The sequence below is a fragment of the Neophocaena asiaeorientalis genome, unplaced genomic scaffold (assembly GCF_003031525.2).
Source record: "Neophocaena asiaeorientalis asiaeorientalis breed wild unplaced genomic scaffold, Neophocaena_asiaeorientalis_V1.1 scaffold669, whole genome shotgun sequence".
NCBI lineage: Eukaryota > Metazoa > Chordata > Mammalia > Artiodactyla > Phocoenidae > Neophocaena > Neophocaena asiaeorientalis.
This window is the reverse complement of record NW_020174694.1, coordinates 706,982-725,065: the sequence shown is the minus strand read 5'-3', so window position 1 is coordinate 725,065 and position 18,084 is coordinate 706,982. Positions and strand designations below refer to the sequence as shown.

The 18,084-nt window shown below is 34.8% G+C and overlaps 1 protein-coding gene across 1 annotated transcript in view; it reads right to left on the bottom strand.

Moving 5' to 3' along the window:
• The window catches only part of SMCHD1 (structural maintenance of chromosomes flexible hinge domain containing 1), a 133,499-nt gene that overhangs the window by 38,354 nt on the left and 77,061 nt on the right, over positions 1–18,084 (bottom strand). Inside the window, exons 30-34 of the mRNA XM_024758934.1 lie at positions 14,932–15,057; positions 12,547–12,626; positions 12,155–12,312; positions 9,930–10,045; positions 8,818–8,882 (exon numbers count right to left, since the gene is read on the bottom strand). Coding sequence (XP_024614702.1) covers positions 8,818–8,882; positions 9,930–10,045; positions 12,155–12,312; positions 12,547–12,626; positions 14,932–15,057 — 545 coding nt within the window. The remainder of the gene's footprint in view (positions 1–8,817; positions 8,883–9,929; positions 10,046–12,154; positions 12,313–12,546; positions 12,627–14,931; positions 15,058–18,084) is intronic.

Below are 18,084 nucleotides of genomic sequence, written 5' to 3'. Positions count from 1 at the left end.
GGCTCACGGGCCAGCCGCTCTGCGGCACGTGGGATCCTCCCGGACCGGGGCACAAACCCGTGTCCCCTGCACCGGCAGGCGGACTCTCAACCACTACGCCACCAGGGAAGCCCCCAGCTGATCTTTTTATGTTGCTTTGTTTTCCATTTATATATTCTAAATATATAACTATATATATAGAATATATTTATTGTGATTTAATTATCAATAAAGAGCTCAGTACCTAGTAAGAGATAGACTTACTAGACTATTTTGGTCACAAACACAATGAATATATAAACGACAGTCTATGGTATACCTTGTCTGATACGTGCAATGTGGTTCATGACCTCTAAGTTGGCTCTGCCATGTCATTCATATTCTCAAAATATTGGCATAATGTAGTAAACAAAGGCTGTGAACACACATCTGAATTGAAATTCTGCACTATAACATACACACAACCTTGGAGAAAATTATGTAACCTTTATCTAGGTTGTGTTTTTCTCTGAGGATAATTCCTAATAGAGTTCCAGTAAGAATGAAACAAGACTTCTGCTCCCAAATGGCAGACCAACACTTCTGGATGAAGGTAACCATATTAAAAAAGACATCTGCTTGAAAATGTTTAAGAGATAATAAGCAAAAGTGAAAAAAGTGACTCAGCAGGATACAAGAGAGCACGGAGACCCTGGGAAGTCAGTTTCATATTTAAGGTTGCTTGACTCCTGGGAGAATATCCTAGGAGTAGAGGTGGACCTAAGGCAGACAGTCTCCCAAGGGAAAAGCAACTGAGCTTAGAATTATCTCAATCTCTGAAAATGGACCAAAATGATAACAGACTGCTAGTGTCTATCCCAGACAACAGACAGAAGCAAATGTAAACTCCATCTAGAGAAAGAGAGTATCTTAGACTTCAAATTATTTCTATAAATATGCATAAATAAAAAGTATGGTAAAATAAAATAAATAGATACACGAAGAGGCAAGAGAATCAGAATGAAAGCCAACAGAAACAAGAGACAATCAAAACAGACCAAAACAAACTACAGACAGATTTCAATAAACTGATTACTGCTCAAGGTAATAAAAGACAAGACTGAAAATTCCAGCAGAGAACCGGACCTTTAAAAAAAAACTAAAAATACCAAACAGAAATTGATAATTCAAAGATGAATTTAATAGCAATTAGATACCACTGAACAGAGAGAGATTAGTTAATTGAAGGTAGCTGAGAAGAAAGTATCTAGAATGAAGAAAGACAAAAATATGGCAAATAGAGAAAAGAGGTTGAGAGAGAATACTATAAGGACTAAGTGCATGTAAATAAGAGTATAAGGAGGAGAAGAGGGAAAGAATGAGGCAGAAGCAGTATCTGATGAAATAATGGCTGACAATTTAAAAAAACTGAACAAAGACCACAAAATCAAAGTCTATGAAAACCAAACAGGATAACTTTAAAAAAATCCAAACATAGGCACATCACAGTAAAACTGCTGAAAACAAAATTCAAAGCAACCAAAAAGGAGGGTAAATGATAACTTTTCAAAAACAGTTAAGACTGATCGTTAACTTCTAAACAGAAATGATGGGACAGTGAAGGATGGCTTGAAAGTACTGCAAGAAAGAAACGGCCAACCTAGAAAATCATGTCCAGAAAAATAGCTTTCAAGCATGAAGATGGAATATATTTTTAGGTAAAAATTAGATGATTTGTCACCAGCAGCTGTGCACTCGAAAATATTAAAGGAACTTCCTCAGATGAAAAATGATCCCAGATGGAAGCCCTGAGTTGAAGATTAACAGAAAGGATAAATGAATTAAAGTCTAAATGAACACTGATTATATAAAATAATAATGCCATGAAAGATTTAATATACACAACAACAAAGGCATGTTAAGTTGGGAGAGAGAAAATGGAACTTAAGTGTTCTAAGATTCATGCACTGACCAAAAAGAGGGTACAAAATGTAAATTGCCATTTAGACACTGATATGTCAACTATGCATGTTGTAATCCCTAAATTAATTAATTTAAAAAATAAACAGAATCACTTAGAAAATTGTAAAAAATCGCATAACCACCAAGTTAATGAGGAAAAGAAAATGAAAATAAAAACAATAATTTTTTTTTAAAAAAGAAAGGAACAAAGAATAGTTGGATCAATAAAAAACAGTAAGATATAGACTCAAAAAGCAAGCACTGGATCATTCTCAATGGTGAAAAACTGAAACCACTTCCAATAGGATCAGGAACAAGAAAGGTTGCCCACTCTCACCACTATTATTCAACATAGTTTAGGAAGTTTTAGCCACAGCAATCAGAGAAGAAAAAGAAATAAAAGGAATCCATATCAGAAAAGAAGAAGTAAAACTGTCACTATTTGCAGATGACATGATACTATACATAGAGAATCCTAAAGATGCTACCAGAGAACTACTAGAGCTAATCAATGAATTTGGTAAAGTAGCAGCATACAAAATTAATGCACAGAAATCTCTTGCATTCCTACACACTAATGATGAAAAATCTGAAAGAGAAATTAAGGAAATGATCTAGCTTAAGGAACTTTTTAAAAAGGGTTGTTTATAGATGTTGATTTCAATGTTATTTATAATAATGAAAATGGAAATAATCTAATTAGCCCAAAATATGTGAATAGGTAAGTAAATTATGCTGTATTTTCAAAATAAAATAATCTCTCTATAAAAAAAAAAAAAGCAAGCATTGGACTTCCCTGGTGGTGTAGTGGTTAAGAATCCACCTGCCAATGCAGGGGACACGGGTTCAATCCTTGGTCCGGGAAGATCCCACGTGCCACAGAGCAACTAAACCTCTGTGCCACAACTACTGAGCCTGTGCTCTAGAGCCCATAAGCCACAACTACTGAGCCCGCGTGCCACAACTACTGAAGCCCACAGGCCTAGAGCCCATACTCCACAAGAGAAGTCACCGCGATGAGAAGCCCACACCCCGTGACGAAGAGTAGCCCCTGCAAGCCGCAACTAGAGAAAGCCTGCACACGGCAACAAAGACCCCCAAAAATAAATTAACTAATTTTAAAAAAAGGCAAGCATTTTTGAAATACGTAATAGCTAAACTTTTTAATTAAAAATTATTATTATCATTTTTTGGCTGCATTGGGTCTTTGTTGCTGCACGCAGGCTTTATCAATAGAGAGAAAACTTAAAAGGAAACCAAAAACAAATTCTGCAGCTGAAAAGTACAGTAACTGAAGTGAAAATTTCACTACAGGTATTCAAAGGCAGATTTGAGAAGGTAGAAGAATTAGCAAACTTGAAGATAAGACAGTGGAAATGAGAGTCTGAGGAACAGAAAGAAAAATGATTGAAGGAAAGTGAACAGAGCCTAAGGGACCTGAGATGCTATCAAGTGGACCAACATACACATTGTGGGAGTTCAAGGAGAAAAGAGGGAAAAGGGAGCAGAGACCATGTTTGAAGAATGGCTGGAAACTTCCCTAGTTTGATGAAAGACATGAATATAAGTATCCAAGATGCTCAAGGAATTCCAAGTAAGATAAACTCAGAGACCCACACCAAGACACATTATTACAAACTTTCAAAGGACAAAGAAAAAGAGAATATTAAGAGCAGCAAGAGAAGAGCAAATCATTACATACAAGGGATCCTCAATAAGACGATGGGATTTCTCATCAGTAAGTTTGGAAGCCAGAGGCAGTGGGCCAATGTTTTCAAAGTGCTAAAAGAAAGAAACTGTCAACCAAGAATCCTACATCCAGCAACTGTTTCTCAAAAGTGAGGGAGAAATTAAGACATTCTCAGATAGGAATTCCCTGCAGTCCAGTGGTTAGGACTCTGCACCTCCACTGCAGGGGGCACGGGTTCAATCCCTGGTCAGGGAACTAATAAGATCCTGCATGCCACACAGTGCAGCGACATTCTCAGATAAACAAAAGCTAAGGGAGTTCATTACCACTACACCTGGCCTGGAAGAAATGTTCATGGGAGTCCTACAAGGTAAAATGAAAGAACAATAGACAGTAACTTGAAGCCACATGGAAAAATAAATACCTCAACAAAGGTAAATACACAGGTAATTGTAAATGCTGGTATTATTGTAACAATGATTTATATCTATACTTGTACCTTTTGCTTTCTATATGGCTTAATAAACTATACACTTAAAGAAATAAAGCAATTATTAGTCTAAAAGGAAAGAAACATTTTTAATAAATAAAAGAAACCTTAGACACCATCTCTCCAAAACCATTTTCAGATTTCAAAGTACAGGTCCAGACTAAAGAAGCGACACTCAAAGTCACATAGTTAAACAATAAAAACCTAGTTCAGCTTTTTTACTTCATAAGATCTTAAGTTTAGAATTACAGAAATGTCCTATATAATAAAATATAAAGTGCTCTGACAACAGAATTCTTCTGATGTTTTTGATGGTTTTGAAAACAAATATATCTATCACAACAATCTTTCCCCAAACCGTTTCACAAAGTTTGCAAACAAAATATTTTCTCAAAAAACTTCCTGACCAAAAATTAAGAAAATAACATTTTCTATTCAATCATAAATTATTTCTCCCTAGCTGAGCAGGCAAATGTTGCCAAGGCTGATTAACTTCATAACAAAATATGCATTAAAATATGAAACAATTTGAGAAATACCTGAAGTAGAAGCAGCCATCTTCCTTGTCATTATCCTTTATTTTATTACAACTAAATATTTCTGCCTAGAAGGAAAAGTAGGGAAGAAGGGGGAGAGGGAGAAATCACAAACATTAAACACAGTGTATTTACGATAAAAATTTCTTTTTCCTTTCACCAAGTGTGAACCCAGATCACATCTGGATTGATAAATACACACAAACACACCCTACATGTATGTATCTTAACCATGCATGTATGACACAAAAGTGAGATTAGTCACAATGGAAAGATATACCATTAATCATTAAAGGGCACAAAACAGATCTTAAAGGTGGTGACATAATTTTAAGGTAATAGCAGCTTGATGGGACTGATGGTATAAATTAAGGAAGCTAGTTTCCTAAACAGATGACTAAACTGAACCATAAATCCTGAAAGATGTCATTAAATCAGGACCCCTGATATGACTTGGTTCAGTTTCCAATTTGATATTTATTTTAGATTGGCACTGTCTGGTATGGTAGCCAATAACTACATGTGACTACTGAGCACTTGAAATGTGACTGGTCCAAATTGAGGTGTTGTAAGCATAAAATACAAACCAAATTTCAAAGATTTGGAAAGATACAAGAATGTAAAATGTCATAATTAAATTTTAAAATATTGAGTTCATGGTGAAATGGTAACTTTTTGTATATTAGTTTAAAACTATATTAAAATTAATTTTACTTCTTTTTATTTTTTAATGTGGCTACTAGCAGAATTCAGAATTTGAGTATCATGTGTGGCTGGTATTATATTTCTATTGGACTGTACGGCTTTGGACTCTCAAACTGTTCTCTCCACTCTACCCCCTTCTTTAATTTACTCTGTAGTCTATCAATCACATCTCCTTCTCTCACTTTCTGTATTATCTCTTAGTGATATTTAGTTTTTTGCCTTGTGCTACTGTTCTTTAGACTTAATTCTGAAACATACTGTGATGCATCTTTTAAAAATCCTAAGTGATGGAATGGGTTACTTTCTAGTTCTCCAGGATATACACACTGCATTTTTATATTAAATTACATTTAATTTTATGTTAAATGTAAGAGCTACTTTTAATTTCTAAAATGCTTTCTATGACTCACATTTGCTGGTGGTCGGTTCCCACTGTTTGACAGTTTCCACATTTTCATGGAAATACGTGCTGGATTAATATTTTTAATGATACTGTCATCTTCAGAAATAACAGTAATCATAAAATCTGTAATGATGAACATTAAAAAATTATTTTCTTTCTAGTTCAATCAGTGGATTTGGCTAAATAACTGTATGTCTTAAAGCATACATCTTGTTTAAGTGTTAATAATAAAGTTCTAATGAAGAAATAAAACTATTCTTTAATTAGCCTTCCCCAACAATTTGTCTACAGAACTTAATCATAACAGGTAAACTCTCCAGTGCTAAATCTCCCACAGAAATCTAAAAAATACATCTTTGCTATTAATAATCCTTTGTCTTATTTTCACAGTCTGCCAAGCAAGACCAAAAAGGTTAGACTGTGTTATTTGTAGCACAAGGAACTATATTCAATATCCTGTGATACTATTGGGCATATACCCTGAGAAAACCATAATTCAAAAAGAGACAGGTACCACAATGTTCATTGCAGCAGTATTTACAATAGCCAGGACATGGAAGCAACCCAAGTGTCCATCAACAGATGAATGGATAAAGAAGATGTGGCACACATATACAATGGAATATTACTCAGCCATAAAAAGAAACAGAATTGAGTTATTTGTAGTGAGGTAGATGGACCTAGAGTCTGTCATACAGAGTGAAGTAAGTCAGAAAAACAAATACTATATGCTAACACATATGTATGGAATCTAAAAAAAAGGAAAAAAATGGTTCTGATGAACCTAGGGGCAGGACAGGCATAAAGACGCAGACACAGAGAATGAACTTGAGGACACGGGGAGGGGGAAGGGTAAGCTGGGATGAAGTGAGAGAGTAGCACTGACATATACACACTACCAAGTGTAAAACAGATAGCTAGTGGGAAGCAGCTGCATAGCACAGGGAGGTCAGCTCTGTGCTTTGTGACCACCTAGAGGGGTGGGATAGGGAGAGTGGGAGGGAAGCACAAGAGGGAGGGGATATGGGGATATATGTATACGTATAGCTGATTCACTTCGTTATACAGCAGAAACTAACACAACATTGTAAAGCAATTATACTCCAATAAAGACATTAAAAAAATACATCCTGTGATAAACCATCATGGAAAAGAACATGAAAAAGAATGTATTTATATGTATAACTGATGGACACGGGTTCAATCCTTGGTCCGGGAAGATCCCACGTGCCACAGAGCAACTAAACCTCTGTGCCACAACTACTGAGCCTGTGCTCTAGAGCCCATAAGCCACAACTACTGAGCCCGCGTGCCACAACTACTGAAGCCCACAGGCCTAGAGCCCATACTCCACAAGAGAAGTCACCGCGATGAGAAGCCCACACCCCGTGACGAAGAGTAGCCCCTGCAAGCCGCAACTAGAGAAAGCCTGCACACGGCAACAAAGACCCCCAAAAATAAATTAACTAATTTTAAAAAAAGGCAAGCATTTTTGAAATACGTAATAGCTAAACTTTTTAATTAAAAATTATTATTATCATTTTTTGGCTGCATTGGGTCTTTGTTGCTGCACGCAGGCTTTATCAATAGAGAGAAAACTTAAAAGGAAACCAAAAACAAATTCTGCAGCTGAAAAGTACAGTAACTGAAGTGAAAATTTCACTACAGGTATTCAAAGGCAGATTTGAGAAGGTAGAAGAATTAGCAAACTTGAAGATAAGACAGTGGAAATGAGAGTCTGAGGAACAGAAAGAAAAATGATTGAAGGAAAGTGAACAGAGCCTAAGGGACCTGAGATGCTATCAAGTGGACCAACATACACATTGTGGGAGTTCAAGGAGAAAAGAGGGAAAAGGGAGCAGAGACCATGTTTGAAGAATGGCTGGAAACTTCCCTAGTTTGATGAAAGACATGAATATAAGTATCCAAGATGCTCAAGGAATTCCAAGTAAGATAAACTCAGAGACCCACACCAAGACACATTATTACAAACTTTCAAAGGACAAAGAAAAAGAGAATATTAAGAGCAGCAAGAGAAGAGCAAATCATTACATACAAGGGATCCTCAATAAGACGATGGGATTTCTCATCAGTAAGTTTGGAAGCCAGAGGCAGTGGGCCAATGTTTTCAAAGTGCTAAAAGAAAGAAACTGTCAACCAAGAATCCTACATCCAGCAACTGTTTCTCAAAAGTGAGGGAGAAATTAAGACATTCTCAGATAGGAATTCCCTGCAGTCCAGTGGTTAGGACTCTGCACCTCCACTGCAGGGGGCACGGGTTCAATCCCTGGTCAGGGAACTAATAAGATCCTGCATGCCACACAGTGCAGCGACATTCTCAGATAAACAAAAGCTAAGGGAGTTCATTACCACTACACCTGGCCTGGAAGAAATGTTCATGGGAGTCCTACAAGGTAAAATGAAAGAACAATAGACAGTAACTTGAAGCCACATGGAAAAATAAATACCTCAACAAAGGTAAATACACAGGTAATTGTAAATGCTGGTATTATTGTAACAATGATTTATATCTATACTTGTACCTTTTGCTTTCTATATGGCTTAATAAACTATACACTTAAAGAAATAAAGCAATTATTAGTCTAAAAGGAAAGAAACATTTTTAATAAATAAAAGAAACCTTAGACACCATCTCTCCAAAACCATTTTCAGATTTCAAAGTACAGGTCCAGACTAAAGAAGCGACACTCAAAGTCACATAGTTAAACAATAAAAACCTAGTTCAGCTTTTTTACTTCATAAGATCTTAAGTTTAGAATTACAGAAATGTCCTATATAATAAAATATAAAGTGCTCTGACAACAGAATTCTTCTGATGTTTTTGATGGTTTTGAAAACAAATATATCTATCACAACAATCTTTCCCCAAACCGTTTCACAAAGTTTGCAAACAAAATATTTTCTCAAAAAACTTCCTGACCAAAAATTAAGAAAATAACATTTTCTATTCAATCATAAATTATTTCTCCCTAGCTGAGCAGGCAAATGTTGCCAAGGCTGATTAACTTCATAACAAAATATGCATTAAAATATGAAACAATTTGAGAAATACCTGAAGTAGAAGCAGCCATCTTCCTTGTCATTATCCTTTATTTTATTACAACTAAATATTTCTGCCTAGAAGGAAAAGTAGGGAAGAAGGGGGAGAGGGAGAAATCACAAACATTAAACACAGTGTATTTACGATAAAAATTTCTTTTTCCTTTCACCAAGTGTGAACCCAGATCACATCTGGATTGATAAATACACACAAACACACCCTACATGTATGTATCTTAACCATGCATGTATGACACAAAAGTGAGATTAGTCACAATGGAAAGATATACCATTAATCATTAAAGGGCACAAAACAGATCTTAAAGGTGGTGACATAATTTTAAGGTAATAGCAGCTTGATGGGACTGATGGTATAAATTAAGGAAGCTAGTTTCCTAAACAGATGACTAAACTGAACCATAAATCCTGAAAGATGTCATTAAATCAGGACCCCTGATATGACTTGGTTCAGTTTCCAATTTGATATTTATTTTAGATTGGCACTGTCTGGTATGGTAGCCAATAACTACATGTGACTACTGAGCACTTGAAATGTGACTGGTCCAAATTGAGGTGTTGTAAGCATAAAATACAAACCAAATTTCAAAGATTTGGAAAGATACAAGAATGTAAAATGTCATAATTAAATTTTAAAATATTGAGTTCATGGTGAAATGGTAACTTTTTGTATATTAGTTTAAAACTATATTAAAATTAATTTTACTTCTTTTTATTTTTTAATGTGGCTACTAGCAGAATTCAGAATTTGAGTATCACGTGTGGCTGGTATTATATTTCTATTGGACTGTACGGCTTTGGACTCTCAAACTGTTCTCTCCACTCTACCCCCTTCTTTAATTTACTCTGTAGTCTATCAATCACATCTCCTTCTCTCACTTTCTGTATTATCTCTTAGTGATATTTAGTTTTTTGCCTTGTGCTACTGTTCTTTAGACTTAATTCTGAAACATACTGTGATGCATCTTTTAAAAATCCTAAGTGATGGAATGGGTTACTTTCTAGTTCTCCAGGATATACACACTGCATTTTTATATTAAATTACATTTAATTTTATGTTAAATGTAAGAGCTACTTTTAATTTCTAAAATGCTTTCTATGACTCACATTTGCTGGTGGTCGGTTCCCACTGTTTGACAGTTTCCACATTTTCATGGAAATACGTGCTGGATTAATATTTTTAATGATACTGTCATCTTCAGAAATAACAGTAATCATAAAATCTGTAATGATGAACATTAAAAAATTATTTTCTTTCTAGTTCAATCAGTGGATTTGGCTAAATAACTGTATGTCTTAAAGCATACATCTTGTTTAAGTGTTAATAATAAAGTTCTAATGAAGAAATAAAACTATTCTTTAATTAGCCTTCCCCAACAATTTGTCTACAGAACTTAATCATAACAGGTAAACTCTCCAGTGCTAAATCTCCCACAGAAATCTAAAAAATACATCTTTGCTATTAATAATCCTTTGTCTTATTTTCACAGTCTGCCAAGCAAGACCAAAAAGGTTAGACTGTGTTATTTGTAGCACAAGGAACTATATTCAATATCCTGTGATACTATTGGGCATATACCCTGAGAAAACCATAATTCAAAAAGAGACAGGTACCACAATGTTCATTGCAGCAGTATTTACAATAGCCAGGACATGGAAGCAACCCAAGTGTCCATCAACAGATGAATGGATAAAGAAGATGTGGCACACATATACAATGGAATATTACTCAGCCATAAAAAGAAACAGAATTGAGTTATTTGTAGTGAGGTAGATGGACCTAGAGTCTGTCATACAGAGTGAAGTAAGTCAGAAAAACAAATACTATATGCTAACACATATGTATGGAATCTAAAAAAAAGGAAAAAAATGGTTCTGATGAACCTAGGGGCAGGACAGGCATAAAGACGCAGACACAGAGAATGAACTTGAGGACACGGGGAGGGGGAAGGGTAAGCTGGGATGAAGTGAGAGAGTAGCACTGACATATACACACTACCAAGTGTAAAACAGATAGCTAGTGGGAAGCAGCTGCATAGCACAGGGAGGTCAGCTCTGTGCTTTGTGACCACCTAGAGGGGTGGGATAGGGAGAGTGGGAGGGAAGCACAAGAGGGAGGGGATATGGGGATATATGTATACGTATAGCTGATTCACTTCGTTATACAGCAGAAACTAACACAACATTGTAAAGCAATTATACTCCAATAAAGACATTAAAAAAATACATCCTGTGATAAACCATCATGGAAAAGAACATGAAAAAGAATGTATTTATATGTATAACTGACTCACTCTGCTGTACAGCAGTAATTATCACAACATTGTAATTCAACTATACTTCAATAAAAAAATTTTTTTGAAAAAGGTTAGACTACAGATACTCAGCAATCTAGAATAGGCCAAATGGTTACAAATCTATATGCTTTATGTAGTCTGAGAATACAATGTTTACTTTCTTTTATGATTTTCAATAGCATACAGTAGCTAAACTATTATTACTTGTAATAGTTCCTTATATTTATCACCTGTAATATTCTCTTGTCACCTATTACAGTTTTTAATCACAGAAAATAGGTCTTATCTCCCCTAACAGATTTCAAAGGCTATAATTATTTAAAATTATTGTTACTATTTCAATCTAAATATTTCTGGTCTGCTTCTTTCACTGCTTGTAACTATGAACAGGAATTCATCCTCTCAAGAAAACCAAAGTCTTCAAGAAAATTACCTATACAAAGCAAATACAATTTCCTATTGACTTGGCTCCTGCCATATTACACTGAAATCACTTGCTTGACTGTCTCCTACATTAGACTGAACTCATTGAAAACTGTCTTGTTCATTACTGGAATTAGGAGTCTAGCATAGTGGATGGACATAGCAGATGTTCAGTAAATGTTTGTTGTTATGAAATATCTTTAATCATAAATTATGATGTGATGCATTTCCATCCAAATTAAGTTGAACAGTCCTGGTTCTGTCTGGTTTAACAGTGCAACGTATTTAGTAGAACATACCCCCACATTTTTGCCATTTAGCAGTTCATACTTCTTTTGCAGAATCTCACAATTCAGCGAATGAACAAACACAAACTGGTTATCTTAAGCTATCAGTTTATATATGAACTTTTAGTTCATTCTTGACCACTAAAGGAATGTAGGATATAGGGGAGAGGGAAGACATAGCTAAGTCAAATGTACTTTCTTATTTGAAAAGCCACAACATGCTTGCTTTTTTATCATGCTGAACACCCAGGATAAATAATTTATTCCATTAATGTAAGAAGCAAATTAATACTACAAATTTATTTTAAAACTGTGAATTACTCACCAGTGAAAATACCCCCTGCTAAAAAGGAAGCATCTTTGTCATATTTAACATTGAGACGAATGGGTTTTTCAGGGTCTGGAAGAATCATTAACTTAATTATAGGTCCTTCTATGGTATTCTTGTTATAAATGGCTTTAACCTGCATAATATGTTCTCCTCTAAAAAGAAAAAAGGGGAAGGAGGGAAGGGGATTCAAATTTCATTAGTTATAACTAAAAATTCTGAGGCAATTTATACAAAGTTTAACTCATTTAGGAAGCCTCTCTACTCCTATTCCATTCCAACTCCTGACTATCACTAAATAGAAGGCTAGTTACTACTCTTAACTTAATCAAGTAATAACAAAAATCAATCTCTATAATACCAATAACTATCAAACTTTCAGTTCTTACCTAGGGGCATAAACACTGAACACTCCCAAATTAGCCCTGCCCCTTTCATCGGTTTTATGCTGTTGGTTTGAAGGAGTGAGCTAAAAACAAAACAAAACGGTTAATTAGAAAATTCTAGGAATCAAATTCTTTTCCTCTATTACTATTTAAAAAGCTACATTTGCACACAGTCTAAAATCTAAAATTGTCTAATTTGAACTAGTTGAAATGATATAATACGTAATCACATAATCCAAAGGATAATAATCACTCAAACTCAATTAAACTAGAATTTTGTGTATTTCAATTATTAAGTTGCAGAATTCAATGTTCAGTTTCAATAACGCTGATATATCAAGTGAAGTTTGGTCACACAAACACTGAAGGTATATTCCAAAACCGGGGGGTTGTGAGAGTCGGCGCAGGAAAAATAAACATAAATACACGTACATAATTTCAAGTCAAGGCATAATACCATGTCCATCGTTAGTTACTTCATCTTTCTCTTAATATTTACTCAGATGTGCTTCTTAAATCTTTGTTGCAATACTACTTTTGCATTGATAACCAAGCTTTTACTTTTAAGTGATTAAGAATCAGTGGCCACATTTCCTAATCATTGGTTAGAAGAGTCTTTTAGTCTTTTGCAGATGCTTCTCCAAAAAACTAGGATCATACTCTTATTACCAGTAGGAAATAATCACTATTTAACTCTCTTGGAAGCAAACATTAAGAACAAAAGTAGCAAGAGGGAAGACATATGGGATCATATGTATATGTATAGCTGATTCACTTTGTTATAAAGCAGAAACTAACACACCATTGTAAAGCAATTATACCCCAATAAAGATGTTTAAAAAAAAATAAAAAAAAAATAAAAAAAAAAAAGAACAAAAGTAAATGTGAAGACTGTAGAAGCAGGAAAATCAGAATCTCTCCTAAATCCTAATACCAAATTTCTGTTTAACGGAACCTGAAGATTAGGTAATTATGGTACATGCAGACAAAAAAAAAAAAACAAAAGCAATAGTTGGTGAGACAAAAGTGAGAAAGAGTAACTGAACTGCTAGAATAAAACCCTATATCTGTACCTGTCTCATTTACCCTCCAATCCATCTTCTCTCAACCTATCTCAAAGTCTTTCTTCCATCTGGGTCCTAAATCTTTGTTGCTAAGCCAGAGAAGTAAGTCTTCTATTTCAGGCTATATAGCAGCAATATTGTAGTCTTTTTTGACAGGCTAAGACCTCTGACCCTTTTCACTTTACTTTGAAAATAAGTTCATGTGGATCACAAGTCATTCTTGGCACTTTAATCTCCTGTATAGCTTTAATTTATTTATTTATTTTCGTTTATTGTCTTTTGGCCACCCACATGGCATGCAAGATCTTAGTTCACCAACAAGGGATTGAACCTGTGCCCCCTGCAGTGGAAGCATGTAGTCCCAACCACTGGACTGCCAGGGAATTCCCTCCTGTATAGCTTTTAAGATAAACTTGTTGAGTCCTACAAAATCCCCACTGGGATTCTTAATGAACTAATAGATTAATTTCAAGTGAACTGAGTATTTACATAATACCAACTTTTTGCATCCACTAAAATTATAAAATTTGTGGAGGGATACTCAAGCCTGGCTAAATATAACTCCAAGAACTCGCTTCTGTGTTGCCAGGCAACAACCTGGCTGGGACAAATGAATTCCCTTAAACCAACAGGAGAGACTTGTGAAAATATAACTTTGCAAGGGACTGGCAGCTTCTTCCCTTACCCCTTGCAGGAGGGCATAAACTTTGTGCCAGGCACCCAAAGTCCCCCCTACATCCTGGTTACGCCAATACTAATGTAAACACTTGGTACCTAATCTTGGACTCCCGGTATCCAAGCACTATGTCTGTGCCCAAACATTACGAGGTCATGTTCATGCTTGCCGAATTCCCTAGAACACAAGCCAGTATAGGTCTAACAGCTATGCCCAGGCCCTGGTAGCTCTCCAAAAGGTAGGTGGAGTACAGCTACTCGCATGACTCTTTTCCTTCACCCTTAGGGCTTGTAAGTTTCCCCAATAATACCATTTCATAACCCATACTGCAGGTCATTGTATCTGCCATCATTCACCTTTGTCAGCATTATGTATTCTTAATCTGAGATCCAAATATTATTAATATTGTGTAATAAACACTTAGACATAACTGCAGAATGTTGCTCCTTGTTACACTGTTTGCAAGATATAAACTATACTTCCTCAAACTATTAAAAAATTTTAGGTTAACTTAAACTAAGCAATAATGAAGATTATATAAGACTATTTTTTTTTAAAAAAAGAAATGTGACACCTAAAGACATAATCCTGAGGATGAAAGCCAGAATTTTAAGTAAGTGAAAATATTTAAGAATGTTTAAAACTTACCTTTAAATTGTTAGCTTTTATAAGGCTTATTTTAACCTGTGGCACAAGTGCTGGATTATCCCACTGATCACAAAGTTGAACAATGAGAGGATTCTGTAATTCTCTTCCGTTAATCACTGGAATGGACTAAAACAGATATAATAATTTTAAGAAGCACTAAAACATATATGCCAAACAATATGATTACTATTTAAGTGAAACAATCACTTAATGTATCTGTTTTATTCACAAATAGCTCCTTTCATCGATTAAAATAAACTTCTGAAATTCAATTATGTTGTCACAAATGATCCTCTTCTTATAGAAATGACTGAAAATTTGATAAACGGGAAAATATCATTTGACATTACTGGCTTCTAGAGCCAGTGAAGAATTCTAAAAATTACATATTAGAAGGACTTCCTTGGAAACAGAAGCTTATCTTAGGTTCTCATCTTTAGCACTGTCATCTACAGTTTAACTCCTCCATCAATTGTCAGCACTCTGCCAGTCTACACGAAGCAATAATGCACAGCTTTCCAGCTCTTGGTTAAACAGGACTAGTCACTGATAATCTACACTGTCTTGTTGGCTTAAGACGTTTCTTGCTTTTCCATTACTTCATGTAAGGCCTGTGTAACTCTGCGAATTTGTGTGCCAACCTATTAATACTGGATATGTCAAAGGAAAACACATTGTCAAGCAAGAAACCTGTCAAAGTCCAATCCTCTGTGTCAGATTTTAAAAGTTAAAAAAAAAAAAAAGATAGGAAAGATATAACTAGCAAAAAAGGAAAGCTGACTCATCATCTCTCTCCTACTAATAATGTTCCCTCCGCTTCCTCCACCCCTCACCTTACTTGAGGAAGTTGTTTACCAAATTACGTTAGGAGGTTGCTAAAAGTGGGAGAAAAATTAATAATGTGTTAGGGCTAGACCTTTTTTTTTTTTTTAAAGATACCCTTGAAGCTGGTTTAGTTTAAATGCTTGACTACCAAAAGATTTTCATGGATAGACTGTATTTTATCTGAAAAAGTTTATAAAAAGCTTGAATATATAAAAAGTGCTGATGTTTCCAAATGTAAATACTACAGGGTCTTTATTCCTAATTATGTAATTGTCTATCCATCAAATAGTAACTACTTTTAAAGAATATCTTTCAGTAAATGACTTGTAGCAAAAGCTTTTAGTTGAACATTTTTCTGGGTAGTAGTGGGAAAAGCAAATATCCAAAATCAAATGTTCATGAATACAAATCTGCCCTTTGCCACTTTTTAATATTGTCATGTAATGTAATATTTCAGAATTTGTTTCCTATTTATAAAGAATGATAATACATCATAATGTTGCTGAAGATTAAATGAGAGAATATATGTGTATATTTAATATATTTTTTTCTATTTATCATGCTTAGGTGTTAAATCAGTTCCCCTTTTCTATTAAAGATCCTGTAGGGGCACGGTAGGTCAAAAATTAAATTAGGAAATTCTAGGAAAACCACATATTCAATGACTATGTTTTCAAGCTTACCTACATATAATGTATCTCTTAACAGAATGAGAAATTCGTTTTAGGTTTTATTTTTAAAACTGTTGGATTTCAATGGTATCTGCAAATAAATCTTGTAATAAGTTTTTGAGTTAGCAAGCTGTCATTTTTTATATTCCCCTCCTACAAAATCATATAAAAACATGAACATGTAAAGATTTTTTCCACCTCAAATGGACACAATTATTTCATGATATAGGCAGTCAACAAATCCTTTACTGACATCATTAGGCACAAAGAATGTATTGATTTATGCAATATATGTGCTTCCAGATAAAAAATAAGTACACTCGCTTTTCAGTGAAATCCTTCAGTCAACACAGTATTACAAAAAAATTGTTTTTAAAGCACATTCATACACTAGTTTATCTGTTTTTTTAAACTCACAAATCAAAAAAGGGCAATCTCAAACTAGGGCGCAGATATGTAAGCTTTTCTTACATGATCAGTTCCTTTACAGGATAATTTCATTTACTACCACGGTCATGTGAGATGATTTCCCATTAGAAAAAAATAAGCTTTCATACCAACAGATAAGGCCCTGCCACACCATAAGTGAACACCAGAATGTGAACATTTTAAAATGAGAATTCTAAAAATTGATTGAAAACTGAAAGGTAACAGATTTGATAGACATTTGCAAAATTAGTATTGAAGTATTAGTGATTAGTATTTAATTCAAAAAGAGTCATGTCCCACAATGTTCATTCCAGCTCTATTTACAATAGCCAGGACATGGAAGCAATCTAAGTGTCCATCGACAGATGGATAAAGAAGATGTGGCACATATACACAATGGAATATTACTCAGCCATAAAAGGAAACGAAACTGAGTTAGTTGTAGTGAGGTGGATGGACCTAGAGTCTGTCATACAGAATGAAGTAAGTCAGAAAGAGAAAAACAAATACCGTACGCTAATACATATATATGCAGCCTAAAAAAAAAAAAAGGTTCTGAAGAAGCTAGGGGCAGGACAGGAATAAAGAAGCAGACGTAGAGAGTGGACCTGAGGATGGGGAAGAGTAAGCTGGGATGAAGTGAGAGAGTGGCATGGACTTACACATATTACCAAATGTAAAACAGATAGCTAGTGGGAAGCAGCCGCATAGCACAGGGAGATCAGCTCAGTGCTTTGTGACCACCTAAGGGGTGGGATAGGGAGGGTGGGAGGGAGACGGAAGAGGGAAGAGATATGGGGATGTATATATACGTATAGCTGATTCACTCTGTTATAAAGCAGAAACTAACACACCATGGTAAAGCAATTATACTCCAATAAAGATGTTAAAAAAAAAAGATTTAACTATTTGCATACGAAGGCAAACTAAAGTTTTTATGGATATAATGAATGACTTGATATCTGGTATGCTTTTAAAAATTCCAGCAAAAACATTTTTTTAGTAAGTCAGTGAGAGAGAACAATGAAATAAAACTGGGCAAAAATCAGTAACTGTTGAAACTGGGGGTTCATTATACTTTACTTTTATGCATATTTTAAAATTTCTATTATAATAAAGTACTTAGAATTTGAAGTATTACACTTTTTTAAACAAATGAGGGCACAGTGATGAGTTAAATAATGAAGTATTAAAATTCATATTACTTTGTCCTTTTGTTATTACTATT